Genomic DNA, 12,823 nt, shown 5'->3' with positions numbered 1-12,823 from the left:
TTTGTCTTCACCGTCATTAAATGTTTGACAACTAAGAGAGAAAAATGCAAAAACAAAAATATTTTTTAAAAAATAATGAGTTGTCAATTTTCAATGATTGTAAGGACAAGATTTGGTCCTAATCGATAAGGAGCCAAATATTTTCTAATATATTTTTTTTGTCGAAACATTCCTCAACTCATAATATACTCGAGACAGCATTCAAAATATTGCCTTTGCTCAAAATAAATACCAACTGAAATGCCGCTGTTAAGTGTTGAAGGCTCTTCCTTAAACCTCAATCTAATTCATCTATCTCGCAGCTCTCCCACAAATTTGACCTGAAATGAAATTTGCAAAGCCTTACAAAAAATTAAAAACAAAAAACAAAAAATAATCGAAGATGAGCTTACACATCCTTGGCAACCGAGAACTCGAAGTCTATAAATATAAAACATAACAGAACTCGGAGTGCCTAAACCCTAGACCATAAACATAACATATATAAGAAAATGTATGCATCCTAAGCATCAACCATGTTTACTATTTCGGTTAAGGTTAAAAAGAGACTAGCTATGTCTACTTTTAAAAATTATGTTTACTTTCTCACAATTTATTTGGTATGTTTTTCACATTTTAAAAAAAGTGTTTGAATTCTTAGCTAAATTTGAACAACATTTTCAAAGCTTATTCTTTCTTTTAGTTTATAAAATTTTGATTATATTTGGAAACATTCTCAAAAGGTAGATATAGCAAACAAAACACAGATGGGTAGAAGTAGTGTTATAAACTTAATTATTTTACCTTTTAAAAAAAGTACAGATTGAAACTGTTATAAAAAAAGGATTGATATCTGAGACTTAAAACTACAAAAATCAACAGAAACCCACATGTGATATTGAAATTTTCATGTCATCTTGTTCATGTCAATAATTATTCAATCCTTTAATAGTGGGCAGGCATAAGAGTTAGCCTTTTATTGCATGCCATCTTGTTTGCTTTCTAAATGCACTATTAGAACCATAAAACAGAATTAAGCATATCTACCTAGTTTAATATTATAATAAACTCAATAAAATGAAATGTTTCATGCAAATAAAATTGAAACATAGATATTTTACGTGCATAAAGTTATGAAATATGGTGAGAACTTACTTAAGATTTAACAATTGGATCTGCAACCTATGCATTTGACCTTTCAAGATCAATCTGTTTTCTCCCAACAAGTTCGGATAGCCTTCTCTTCAAAACCATGAATTAATATCAAGCTTTTGATTTGAGCATTCTTCTGCAAGTTCAGAGTTGCACCCATTTTCAATCTCTCTGTTCATTTTATAGAGATCCTCCAAACTACAAGGCTTTGCCACTGCCAAAATATCCACCATCCACCGTTTCTTTTGTTTCCCTTTTCGACTTCTGTCGTTTTTCCTCGACATTCTCGAGCAATCCAATGACCGAATTGGCCATTTATCAACATCTAGACATGAATGCAGAGTTGTAGGAGTGCTCAGAGCTTGTCTTTCAGGACACAACATATTAGAAGAAACATCACGGGACATAATCCCTGATGAATGACAGAGTTGTCTGGAATTATATGATCTTTTTCCAGCTGATTCCTCTGTGATGTCTGGCCCTTCATCATTTACAACAATGGGATTGTCTTTGTTGTCTTTCTGCATACAATCGATCGAGCGGACATGTTCGGATGATTGAATGACATAGGGAGGGAGATCAAGTGGTGGCAAAATATTGTTGACACCATGGCTCAGACATAGAAGCAGATACTTGACTGGAAATGGCCAACAATGAAATAAGTTCTTCTGACGACAAGAAAGAGTGTACTGTCTGCAAACAAATGATCATAAGTGACAGAAAAGCTAAGGCATTGGCCAAAATTGTTAAGAAATAGTTTCTGTAATAGAATTAATGAATTCCAGAACAAAGAAAAGAGAGAATAAATCACAAGTCTTAAAAAACAAACTTGCGCATAGACCACTATTAGATTTAAGGTATTAGACTACGTTTTCTGAAGGAAAAAAAAAGTAGTTAAAAGTGGTGAGAAATAGTCCAACGGTGATATAAAAAAAATTGATGCATTTAAAGACCATGATTTTTTAAAGCTGTGATCCAAACCTAACTAGTAACTATAGACCACGGTAGAGATTATTTAGACTACGACTAACGTGAACTGCAATATGTAAACTACGGTAGAATTGTAGTTTATTTTTAGTGAAATTTCTAGTGGATTACACCACAGCCAAGTGACCATGGTCGATACTTATATAGACCATAGTCATATAATTGTAGTTTTGAACAATAATACTTCTCTACTGACTGGACAACAGGAACCACAAACCACTAAGTTGTGAATAAGTGTTTATCATTTCAAGACAAATTCACTCCGTTTTTTTACAGAGTTATGTTATTAGTTCTTACTTGGTGTAAATGTTACTATCTTTTGCAAAATTATAATCTTATTGACCTTATAGTAAATTGGACAGCTCTTTTGTAATCTTATATCCGGGCCATCTATTGTAATTTCATTCATCAATAAAATCTACGTTTCTTACCTAAAAAGGAAAAAAAAAAAAAGAAGTGTTTACCGCTTGAAGAAAAACGAAAATCTCTCTCTCTTTCTCTCCCACTGGCCTGTCAACAACTTAGTGATAGTCAACAAGGAAGTATTATCCGTAGTATTTTATCAAAACTCAATAGTGATGAAGTTTAGACAAAGTAAGAAAAAAGGCTAAAGACTTGTGAAAACAAACCACAGAGTAGGCCGGCTAAATTCTTCAAACTTACAATAACGAGTTGAAAAACTTCTTGACGATATGCAATTGCAAAGAGAAACAAGCAGAAAAGTTTTATTTCATATCAGCATCTCTTTGGATCATTAAGATTGTGAAATGGAACAAAAGAAAGGGGAAACATTCATGTACGTAGTTTGGGGAAAAAAAGAAAAAAAAAAAAAAAGCAAGAAGTGATAATCCACTTCTAAGAACATAAAATAATAGCAAAATTTACAACTCGGAACTATGAAATTAAAATTTTACCTTATTGAGAAAAGTTTCGGGTGATTTTGCTCTTGGTTTTCGTCCGCTGGACTCATATTCTCGCCGCGCCTAATAATGTCAAATCGCGAACAAACTTAAAGAGCAGATTCAAATGTTAACCTCAGCAAGCGAACTCGTAACTTGAAATCTCTCAGGTCGCGGGAGAACAAATTATAAAAGGTAAATAAAATTACTGGTAGGAGAAACAAGTCGTTCAGTTCAGAGAGAATAATGAGGAAGAAAGATGAAGAAGTAGGGCAAAAATGAAGATCAAATGGAAGAAGAAGAAGGAAGAATGTAATGAACAAAAACGCAACGCATTTCACAGTGAATTTCTTGATTTCTTCACTTACCTAAGCGATTGGCGAAGTGAGTGGTTCGATTTTTTGGCGCGGGAGAGTGAAAATTTTCGAAACGCAGAGGATTTTCAGTAAGGATAATTATTTCTCTTGTAGTTTCGAATGAAGAAGATCAACGTTATATTTGTGTATGCAGAAACAGAAGCAGAGGCGACTCTGTCTCCATTTTCATGATTTGTGTCATCTTCTTCATTCTTCAACGATGGGGTCAGTGGCAGTGGCAGTGGGAGATGAACTATTTCTTCACTCCCAAGACTTCCATTCATTGATTCATCATAAATGTTACCTAATCATGAGTCAGTTTTATTACTTTTTTTAGTTTTTAACTATTTATTATTTTTTTATAGAAAAACTATTTATTATTTTTATAAGAAAAAAATATTTATTTTCTCTCCACTTTCTACCCAAAAATACTCTTAAGATCGATTAATTTTAACACAAGCAGGCGGGAGTAAAGTAGATAATGAGATAAGAGAACAACTTACAACGTGGAGAACGGAGGAAAGTCGTAAGGATAAGGTCTTACTTCAAGTCTCCTTTTGGAGAGACCAACCTTCCATACTTAGTTACAAATGTCGGATAGAAACTCTCTTGCATTGAAGGTATGACCGAGGTCCGACCATAAGTATCCGACAACCCAATTTTTGAGACGAAAGATGATATGCCGACATCATGTATCGCATAATTTGGTTTCATTATACAAACCATCCACGTTAGTTCTAATTAAAATAACATAACTCTTGAAACAACCCATTAAAATCAAAGTTTATCTTTTTTTAGTACAACAAATTGCAGGTACGAAAGTTTGAACCTTCGAGCTCGAGATAGATGTGAATAATTAGTGGGTTTTTTTTTTGGGGGGGGGGGGGGGGGGGGGGGGGGGGGGGGGAATTTAATATAATAATGCTTTAAATTTCAAAGATCTCGGATTGGTACTATGAAAAAAGATAATAACAAAAATATCGGATAAAATCTTAGGCCATGGTATGGCGTGGCACTTGTTGATTTGTCTGTGGTACGTGCTTTTCACGTCACCGCGTAGTTTTAGCAAAGTCCAACAGACTTACCCGCCAACTAAACTTTTTCTAAGCATATAAATCCAAAATAAATGCTGACAATCATGAAATTTCTTGCTCATCTAACTAAGGAAATAATTTTCTTTTATTTCCTTCCACGGACGTAAGGCTGCGTTGAAAATTAAATCGTTGAAATTGAATTCTCTTCGAATGCATTTCTTCAAAATTGCCAATTGGATCGCCCTCTTGTTTCTCTGTTTCTCCGCATTTTATTACTACCAAACAGGCCAAATTTCTCACTCGTTTCTTCTCAATATGGCTGAAGAATCCCCCAAATCCATATATGATTTCACTGTCAAGGTATTCAGCTCCATCGCTTTCCAATTTACTCTGTTTGTTTTGATGTGAAAATGGAATATCCTCTGTGTTCTTGCTCGTTGTTCATTTCGCCGACTTAGGTTTCTTTATCTGAGTGATTTTCTGTTTAATGGGTTCATATTTGTTTAATTTGTTCAAATTTCTCACTCGTTTCTTCTAAATATGGCTGAAGAATCCCCCAACTCCATATATGATTTCACTATCAAGGTATTCAGCTCCATCGCTTTCCAATTATCTCTGTTTGTTTTGATGTGAAATGGAGTATCATCTGTGTTCTCGCTCGTTGTTCATTTCGCAAACTTAGGTTTCTTTGTTTGAGTGATTTTTCTGTTTAATTTGTTCATATTTAGCAAATATTTGAAATGTAAGATCGAAATATCTGAAATATTGGACTCTCGAAATATTTGGGATTCTTGGCTTTAAATAGAGAACCAAAAATCCTCGTTATTATGGCTCGCTTTTCATTTCGCTGACCTAGTTTTCTTTGTTGAAATGATTTTGATTTTAATTCGTTTTTACTTCGGAAAATCTTTGATTTGTTGGGGATTGATTTATGAAAATATCTGACTTCCGAAATATAAGGGATCATTTGCTTTGATTGGAGAACCCAAAACAGTTGTATTACCGCTGACTTTGGCTTCTCTATTGAAGTCATTTTCTGTATAATTAGTTTCTAATTCTGCAAATCTTTGATTAGTTAGGCATTGACATAGGAAATATGTAAGATCGAAAATGGACTTGTTTGCAGGATATTCGTGGGAATGATGTGTGCCTTAGTCAATACAGTGGGAAGGTTCTTCTGATAGTGAATGTTGCTTCTAAGTGGTAATTTTTATTCTCTCTCTAAATTCTTTTGAACATTGGCTGGCGGTTGGGATCTTCTGTGTTTAGAGAAAATTAAAAGTTCCTACATGTCGAAGAGTGACTGAGGAAAAATGTCAAGAAAACTTGGCTGTGCTGTATTATTAATCGTTCGTCTCAAGATCTTCGTTGTTTTGCAGTGGTTTTACGGATTCAAACTACAAGGAATTGAATGTATTGTATGACAAGTACAAAAGTCAAGGTCAGACATTATTCCATGGCAATATCAAAACTCACCAAATTCTATGTTTCAAGATTCTGGTTTGGTTTTCACATTACCTATTTGGGCAGGTTTCGAGATATTGGCATTTCCTTGCAATCAATTTGCACGACAAGAGCCAGGAAACAATGAGGAGATCCAGGAAACTCTATGCACAAGGTTCAAAGCAGAATTCCCCATCTTTGATAAGGTAATCATAATCATAAACCAAGATGTCTTTGAGGTATTATATTATAGGTTTATACCATAGTGACCTTCTACTTTGAATATTAAACATCCTGAAGTTTTTCGATCAAATGTTGTAGAATTAGGTATTGGTCTAGTGAGATTAATTTAAGTGAGCCAAATCTTCATGGTTATCAAACAAATAAATACATATAAAATAAACAGTTGTTGCAATGCAATAGATTTCGTCTTGGAGGTGTTTATTGTTAGTTCCTCTACCAATATCTCGCCGATGTCTGACATGTGATTATACTAACTAAGCATATGATTTCGATTATATTTCCAACATTAGTTTTGTAAAAGGACTAGTACTTTCATGCCACAAAAACACCCGTTTAGTTTGAATTCAGTATAACTTTTGAAATAGTGGAAAGTACTCTTAGTTTCATGATTTTTGCTTTGCTTAAAATTATGTTTTCAAAAGTGATTTCAAACTCACTCATAACGTGGTTCTTTTAGGTCGAGGTTAACGGTAAGAATGCAGCACCCATTTATAAATTCCTGAAATTGAAAAAGGGTGGAATATTTGGCGATGGCATCAAATGGAACTTCACGAAGTTCTTGGTGAACAGAGAAGGAAAGGTCGTTGACAGATATGCTCCTACCACCCCTCCTCTCAACATTGAGGTTAGTATCGTTTCCCGAAATCGACTTTATAAAGATCTAAGACTATCTGCAGAGGCTTATTTTACTTTCCCCACCTCATTCTACAGAAAGATATCCAGAATCTATTGGGATCTGCTTGAACACAAGGTCAGGAACCATACACAATAAACTCCTGCAGTGCTTGTTTATATGATTCGTTTGTTATGTGAATGCACTTGTAAACGTTTCTATGAACATGTTTTTATTTTCTCTAGAGGCTGAATCCACATTACATAGTCATGCTTGAACACTGCTTTTTTTTTTTTTTATATGCAATGGTGAATTAGTAAGATTACAGTAAGATCTTTTTTCTGCCCAACACCAATTACTGTTTTGCACATGCACATGCGAGCTATGATAGCTCGCTCGTCACTCCCTTCCAGCATTTATGGACCGTTTGGTTTAAGGTTTCAAAAGTAACAAAGATTATGAGAATGTTATAAGATTTTCACCCGAATAAATGAGGTTTTTTTTTTTTTTTACTAGGATTGGTCATGAAAATGTAATGATTATGATTCATTAATTAATGAATAAACCAAATCAATTCAAAGAAATAAATATAAATTAATTGATTATGTAATCAATAAATAGTTTTAATTAAACAATTAATTATAGTTATTTAGAAAAATTAACTCTTATGCTAAATTAACTTAACCAATTAAAATTTATTAATTAAATGGATGATTAATGAATTAATAATTTTGTTAAATACTTAATTGCATTATTTGAATACATTTTTATTAATAAAAATGAATTAAATATATTTTTTAATCAATAAATTAACTATTACAATTGAACAATTAATTATGTTTGTATCAGTTAATTAATTAATAGTATTAATATATAATTAACTTCATTAATTTAATATATTTTATCAATCAAAATGAATTAAGCAAATATTTGAATCTTTCTCAAAAGGAAAAACATACATACTTGATATTTTTATCAATTTATTCCGGAAATATATTTTTTACTTTCTTTGCAAAAAGATAAAAAAAATTATGTTAATTATTAATGTTTTAGTATGAATACTTATAAAAAAGAGAAGAGACTTGGAACAACTTTGGTGCACAAAACATTAAGGTTAGAACTTTGGTATGTAATAAATGGGAATGAGCAGGAACTTCGATCCATTCTGCTTGATAAAACAGTAAAATTATGAAGAGAAATGTCAGTCATATGAAGTTCGTTAGATAAAGTTTCCATCTTGTGCTTTTTTCTCTCATTTCCAATTTTTGAGAAATGTACCTGGTAATTGTTTATGTTTTTTTCTTTATTTTAATAGACGTTTTAATAGTTGTTTAAAAAATTCGGAAACAACAAAACTAAATTTTTTTGGCCCGTTTGGTAACTTTTTATTTCTTGTTTCTGTAATTGAAAACGATATATAAGAAACGCAAACGTTACTAAACAAGCTTTAAATTTCTTATTCTTGTTTTCCATTGTTTCTAAAACGTAGATAAGAGTATTATTTTATCATTTTATCAATTTATCAATTTTTTATTTTCAAAATGTATAATATACATCAAAAATTAAATATAACATACCAATTTTGAAAAGTTAATTTTCATATAAATTTTTTATCTTTTTTATCTGTAATTTTAAAAAACAAAAAAACAATAAATGATTATCAAATATATCTAAGTTTATTCTTTCAATAAAAAAAGAAGGAAAAAACAAATACTAAACATAGTTTTGTTTTTATAAATTAAAATAAGAAAATAAGAAAAAAAAAGAGATCGATAAACAAAATATAGATAGATTATCAAAGAGACCCAAATAACCATGATTTGATCCTTGAAAATGGGAGTGAAGATAAAAGGGGAAAAGGTAAAACATCCGTTTTTCTTGTGTAATTCTCTCCCTCTCCTATTAGCTTCGTGGTTGCAAATGTTGTGTTTTTTTTTTCCCTTTTTATCTGTACTCGCGAGTCTTTATTGAAAGAAAAATACTTGACCCCTTAAGAGTAACTCCTCAACGTTAAGGAGCCAAGTATTTCCCTTATTAAAATATCTTAATATTCACATATTAACATATTAACCATCATGTAATAGTCAAATGACATATGAATCTATCTGTCTTTTCTTTTGGTTTCTTCCAAACCTAAATTCTAATAATAAAGCTGCTTTGATTAGCTCGATGGTAATTGACAAGAAATGTAATGAGTTCAAATCTCCACCTTTACTACTAGATATAGTAGTTGAGACACAATATTTGTAATATCCGATGCCAAGATGCAATGAATGTCGAATCGTTGAAATAAGAAACCCCCACAAACCACTGCATATGAACAGTAAAAAAAGATGAGCTCGACTTTCACAACTATCGGAACATAGACGACATATTGAAGGTTGAAGAGACATGGTGGGAAGCCTTTTTTTGAAGAACTTCAGCCGTATTAACTTTGCCGTTGAGAATAATCTTAAGTAAGCACACTAACTTTCTTGGGGCTCTTTCGAATTCCAGCGAGCTGCATAAATTTCCTTTGGAAAAGAAAAAGATGAGTTATGTAAAAAATTTACGAAGAAAGCACTCAGGGATCGATATATATATATATATATATTTTTTTTAGAACCGGAAGTCGAAGCTTTGCTCCCCTATACCCAAAGGCACCCACACCCACCTCAACGTCTAGACTCGGGAGATATCAAAGGTTTTTGGTATTAAGTTCGTCAAAGATTCAAACTTGAGACCTCTAGATCAGTATCTGGTCTTCTTCAACCTTAAGGGACACCATATTAAGTATGGACAAGACTACAATATATTCTTCAGCTTCAACATCATCCTTCAAATATCTTCTAGTTTCAAAGAAGGGCACAAAAACAATTAGACCATGAAACTTTCTTGCCTTAATCTTGGATAAGGTCAAACCTTGAATTACCAAATCCTGATCAGTGTATTAGGAAAAGTTTACCGTGTGTTGAAAATATCGAAAATTTTTGTCTACAAAACCACCCACAAAGGGACAAGAGCCGAAGTGATGTTAGAAATTTTCTTGACTGCTCCTACAAGAACAGACCAAATTTGGGTTGAGAGTGCAAGAAGGGTCTCTACATTGAATTTTATTTGTATTGAAGCCATCAAGAGCTAAGGATTAAATGCTTTCAGTACAACACGCGCTGCTCTCGAGCTTTCAGATTCTGCAGTCTTTCATATGAAAGAGCTTTCTGCTATCAAGATTCTTGGGAACATTTATTAAAACCAGGTCAAGAGATTTTTAAGTAATGACTAAAACTGATTCGCATACCTGACTTTGACAAGATTACTGCTCTGGTGGCTGGAAAGGTCAACTTTTGTACCAGGTGTTTTTTTTTCCAAGAAACTGAATCTCAGCCACCACTCTTACCTCTTCTTTTTCTGTCCATCCTGCTCCTTTTTCGTGAAATATGAAACTAGTTGGAACTTTTTGCCTTCTTTCCCTTTTGCTGCCATTGTTGAAGTCCTTGGGTGTATTCTGTAGAAAGAAGAAACTGAGGTTATTGGGATTCAACTTAAAAAGACAATGATATACAATTTTTATAAGGCGAAATGAAGTTCTGTAAGCAGGTGATTCTAACTGATGTGATCCTCCTCAAAGCTAGTTCAAATGCTTCATGTAAACATTTTAAACTCGGGTGCAGATCTTGGTTGGCTGGGTAAGTAGACTTTCACTGGAACTTGAAAGAGCCTTCAAGAGAAGCTCGAGCTTCGAAAGATTTGACGAGGCTCGAAATATGTCAATGATAAAATTTTGTACATGTATATTCAGATGTCAGGACATAACCAACCCAAAGCAATTTTGCCACTTTCAACTGAAACTTCAGAGTCTACAGGAAAAAAGAGAGCTTAGCAAACACAGGATAATCTCCAACTTCACAGTTCATACATTTTTTCTTGGAAGGGTAGGGAATTCATCAAGAATTTTGTACAGAATTTGGATTGTTAGTCCAGGATCAATCTGAGAAAGAATTAGATCCAATGGGAGTAAACTTAATGTACATGCATCATGTTAAGATTTCCATGTCAACCCATTAGCTTCTAAACACAATGGAACATGTGTTTCTGTAATTATTTTGGCCAATCAAACATATTGCGAATGAGAAGTTTTCTACTCACAATTTCGTCAATAATAAAAGGAGAACATTTCCATTTGATAACTCATGGTGAATGTCTGATTACAGACTCCTCACGGTTGTGGACTCCGATCTTCTCCAGCAACTCACGAGCAATCTTATACTTACCGTTCTTCTGAAATGCGTTCTCAAAAGCATCTCTCACATAGGTAGGAGGGTGAATGCCCTTTTCAAGCATTGACTTGAGCTTTTCATAAGCAGCCTCCAGTTGACCTTGCTTACAAAGCTTCTGCAAAATTTGGGCTTCCCATTTCATTTCCAGCTTCAAACACAGATCAACTTGCCCATGTTCCCTCATTAGTTTATCCACTGAACTATACAAATGAAAATGAGGAGACATCCCTAAACTCAACATTTCCTTCAATAAACTGTAGGCTGCTGACCAATTCCCAATTTCACTATAGGCATGGATTAGCGCCGAATAAGTAACACGATCAGGTACGCATCTTTTCCTATTCATAATCTTAAAAACCCTTTCAGCATCAACCACATTCCCCAATTTGCATAGCATGCAAATAACAGAATTGTAAACAGCCAACTTTGGCTTCATACCCTGAGAAAGCATCCTCCCAAACAGATCACTAGCTTCTTCAACCTGACGATTTTCACACAGTGCTTGCATCACAATGGAGTGACACTCTTCTCCACATCTTAGCTTTCCATCCTCAACAACCTTCAATACTTCAATGGCTTCTTGCATTTGACCTAATCGACAAAGTTCCGAGATAAGCTGAACCATTACAAATGAACTTGGAACCAAAGCCATCCTATTAGCTGCCCAAAAAACCCCAACTGCAGGTTCAATGGCACCGCTCTTCGAATTCACATTTGGAACTAGAACGGTAAAAGGCCTACGAGTACTTCTAACTCTAACTTTTTCTATAGCCCCTTCCTTGGCACTCAATGAACACAAATCCCCAATGAGAATGTTCACTGCAGATCGAGTAGGAACCGAGCCCAACCTTTCCATTTCCTCAAACACTTCAAGAGCTGTACGAAACCTTCCAAATTTACACAATCCTATAATGATATTACTGTATGAATATTTATCAGGCAATTCGATTCTTCTGAAAATTGTAAGAGCAGTATCAATCAATTCCCCAGTTGTTTCCTTCTTACAAAGGGCATAAAGAATGTTGTTAAAGACAAGATTATCAGGTTTACACCCAAATTTTGGCTCCATTTCTTCGAACAAGCAAAGGGCTTCTCTAACCCTCCCTTGCCTACCCAAAAATCTGATACAAATTGAAAACGTTCGACAAGAAAGCCGACCCTTATGAGAAGATACCGTCACCAGAAGACACTTCATATCATCAAACAGTTTCCTTCTACCAAAGAAATCAGCCATGTACTCAACCACCGACTCATCAAACCGATACCCCATTTGCAATCCAGACCAAGAAAAGAATTCCAACGTTTTAGCCCTACCCAACACCCTATAATTCATCAGAATTCGAAGAACGAGATCCGAACTTAAGTTTTCATTGAATCTTTTCAACAAAAGATCGAGATCGAGATTAGTTGTTTGGTGATTTTTGTTTGAAAGTAGAGAACATACTGAATTGACGACATCGGTAGAGCTGAGAGTGTCCAGAGCGCGAGGGACTGGGGCAGAACGCGAAGTGGGTCTTCTTGCAAAAGTTCTTGGAGCTATGGCAATGTCATTTCTCGTCGTTGAAGTTCCGAAAAAGTTTGAAGAGAAGCGAGAAAAATGGAGAGTACTGAATTTGAGTAACACCGAACCATTCCTGCTCAACATCGAGAAAGTTGCAGTGTAGGACCAAAATCATCTACCGCACAAAAATTTTGGGTAAAAAAGACTAATGATTCAGTCCTTAATCTCTTACAGGTTTCAATTTCATCTTGATTTTTCTCCAAATGTCTCGTGATTACATCTTTAAATGAACGGTCTTGGCTAGAGGATGAACGGTGCCAAAGACAGATGGTAACTACGATAACAATGCTTTCAAAAACT

General features: G+C 34.1%; 3 protein-coding genes across 9 annotated transcripts; 1 reads left to right on the top strand and 2 right to left on the bottom strand.

The window, feature by feature from the left end:
* Positions 1-228: 228 nt before the first annotated feature.
* Positions 229-3,651, bottom strand: LOC111014738 (uncharacterized). 3 transcript variants are annotated; one of them, XM_022289543.2, is made up of 4 exons: positions 3,386-3,651; positions 3,033-3,225; positions 1,135-1,824; positions 229-320 (listed from the first exon to the last, which is right to left on the bottom strand). In XM_022289543.2, exons 2-3 carry the CDS (start codon positions 3,086-3,088, stop codon positions 1,224-1,226), a joined length of 657 nt encoding a protein of 218 aa, XP_022145235.1. In that variant the 5' UTR covers positions 3,089-3,225; positions 3,386-3,651; the 3' UTR covers positions 229-320; positions 1,135-1,223. The 3 variants fall into 3 exon arrangements, with proteins under 3 accessions (XP_022145235.1, XP_087979772.1, XP_022145237.1); XM_088123646.1 differs by having other exon boundaries at positions 3,033-3,126; XM_022289545.2 differs by having other exon boundaries at positions 3,033-3,101.
* An 867-nt stretch (positions 3,652-4,518) lies between these two features.
* On the top strand, positions 4,519-7,037 carry LOC111014739 (putative glutathione peroxidase 2). 2 transcript variants are annotated; one of them, XM_022289546.2, is made up of 6 exons: positions 4,519-4,767; positions 5,534-5,610; positions 5,787-5,848; positions 5,938-6,056; positions 6,551-6,718; positions 6,805-7,037. In XM_022289546.2, the coding sequence occupies exons 1-6, from the start codon at positions 4,618-4,620 to the stop codon at positions 6,835-6,837; spliced, it is 609 nt and encodes a 202-aa protein (XP_022145238.1). In that variant the 5' UTR covers positions 4,519-4,617; the 3' UTR covers positions 6,838-7,037. The 2 variants fall into 2 exon arrangements, with proteins under 2 accessions (XP_022145238.1, XP_087979773.1); XM_088123647.1 differs by lacking the exon at positions 4,519-4,767 and adding an exon at positions 4,835-4,992.
* A 1,861-nt stretch (positions 7,038-8,898) lies between these two features.
* Positions 8,899-12,805, bottom strand: LOC111014676 (small ribosomal subunit protein mL104 (rPPR9)). Of its 4 annotated transcripts, none has more exons than XR_002601928.2 (2): positions 9,984-12,805; positions 8,899-9,219 (listed from the first exon to the last, which is right to left on the bottom strand). XR_002601928.2 is itself a non-coding variant. In XM_022289471.2 (2 exons), the coding sequence occupies exon 1, from the start codon at positions 12,605-12,607 to the stop codon at positions 10,874-10,876; it is 1,734 nt and encodes a 577-aa protein (XP_022145163.1). In that variant the 5' UTR covers positions 12,608-12,805; the 3' UTR covers positions 8,899-10,542; positions 10,832-10,873. The 4 variants fall into 4 exon arrangements, 2 of the variants coding, with proteins under 2 accessions (XP_022145163.1, XP_022145164.1); XR_002601926.2 differs by having other exon boundaries at positions 8,899-10,190; positions 10,294-12,805; XM_022289471.2 differs by having other exon boundaries at positions 8,899-10,542; positions 10,832-12,805.
* Between the last annotated feature and the right edge of the window lie 18 nt (positions 12,806-12,823).

The sequence above is a fragment of the Momordica charantia genome, assembly GCF_013281855.1.
Source record: "Momordica charantia cultivar OHB3-1 chromosome 5 unlocalized genomic scaffold, Mcharantia_2.0 BLBB01000005.1, whole genome shotgun sequence".
Classification (NCBI taxonomy): domain Eukaryota; kingdom Viridiplantae; phylum Streptophyta; class Magnoliopsida; order Cucurbitales; family Cucurbitaceae; genus Momordica; species Momordica charantia.
Note: the sequence above shows the minus strand (reverse complement) of the source record. Positions and strands in the feature narration are given on the sequence as shown.

Coding starts and splice junctions, on each gene's coding strand:
- LOC111014676 (XM_022289471.2), bottom strand. CDS start 12,607: ATGTTGAGCAGGAATGGTTCGGTGTTACTCAAATTCAGTACTCTCCAT.
- LOC111014739 (XM_022289546.2), top strand. CDS start 4,618: ATGCATTTCTTCAAAATTGCCAATTGGATCGCCCTCTTGTTTCTCTGT. Junction 5,849..5,937: donor TGACAAGTACAAAAGTCAAG/GTCAGACATTAT, acceptor CTATTTGGGCAG/GTTTCGAGATATTGGCATTT. Junction 6,057..6,550: donor AATTCCCCATCTTTGATAAG/GTAATCATAATC, acceptor TGGTTCTTTTAG/GTCGAGGTTAACGGTAAGAA.
- LOC111014738 (XM_022289543.2), bottom strand. CDS start 3,088: ATGAGTCCAGCGGACGAAAACCAAGAGCAAAATCACCCGAAACTTTTC. Junction 1,825..3,032: donor CCGAAACTTTTCTCAATAAG/GTAAAATTTTAA, acceptor ATTTGTTTGCAG/ACAGTACACTCTTTCTTGTC.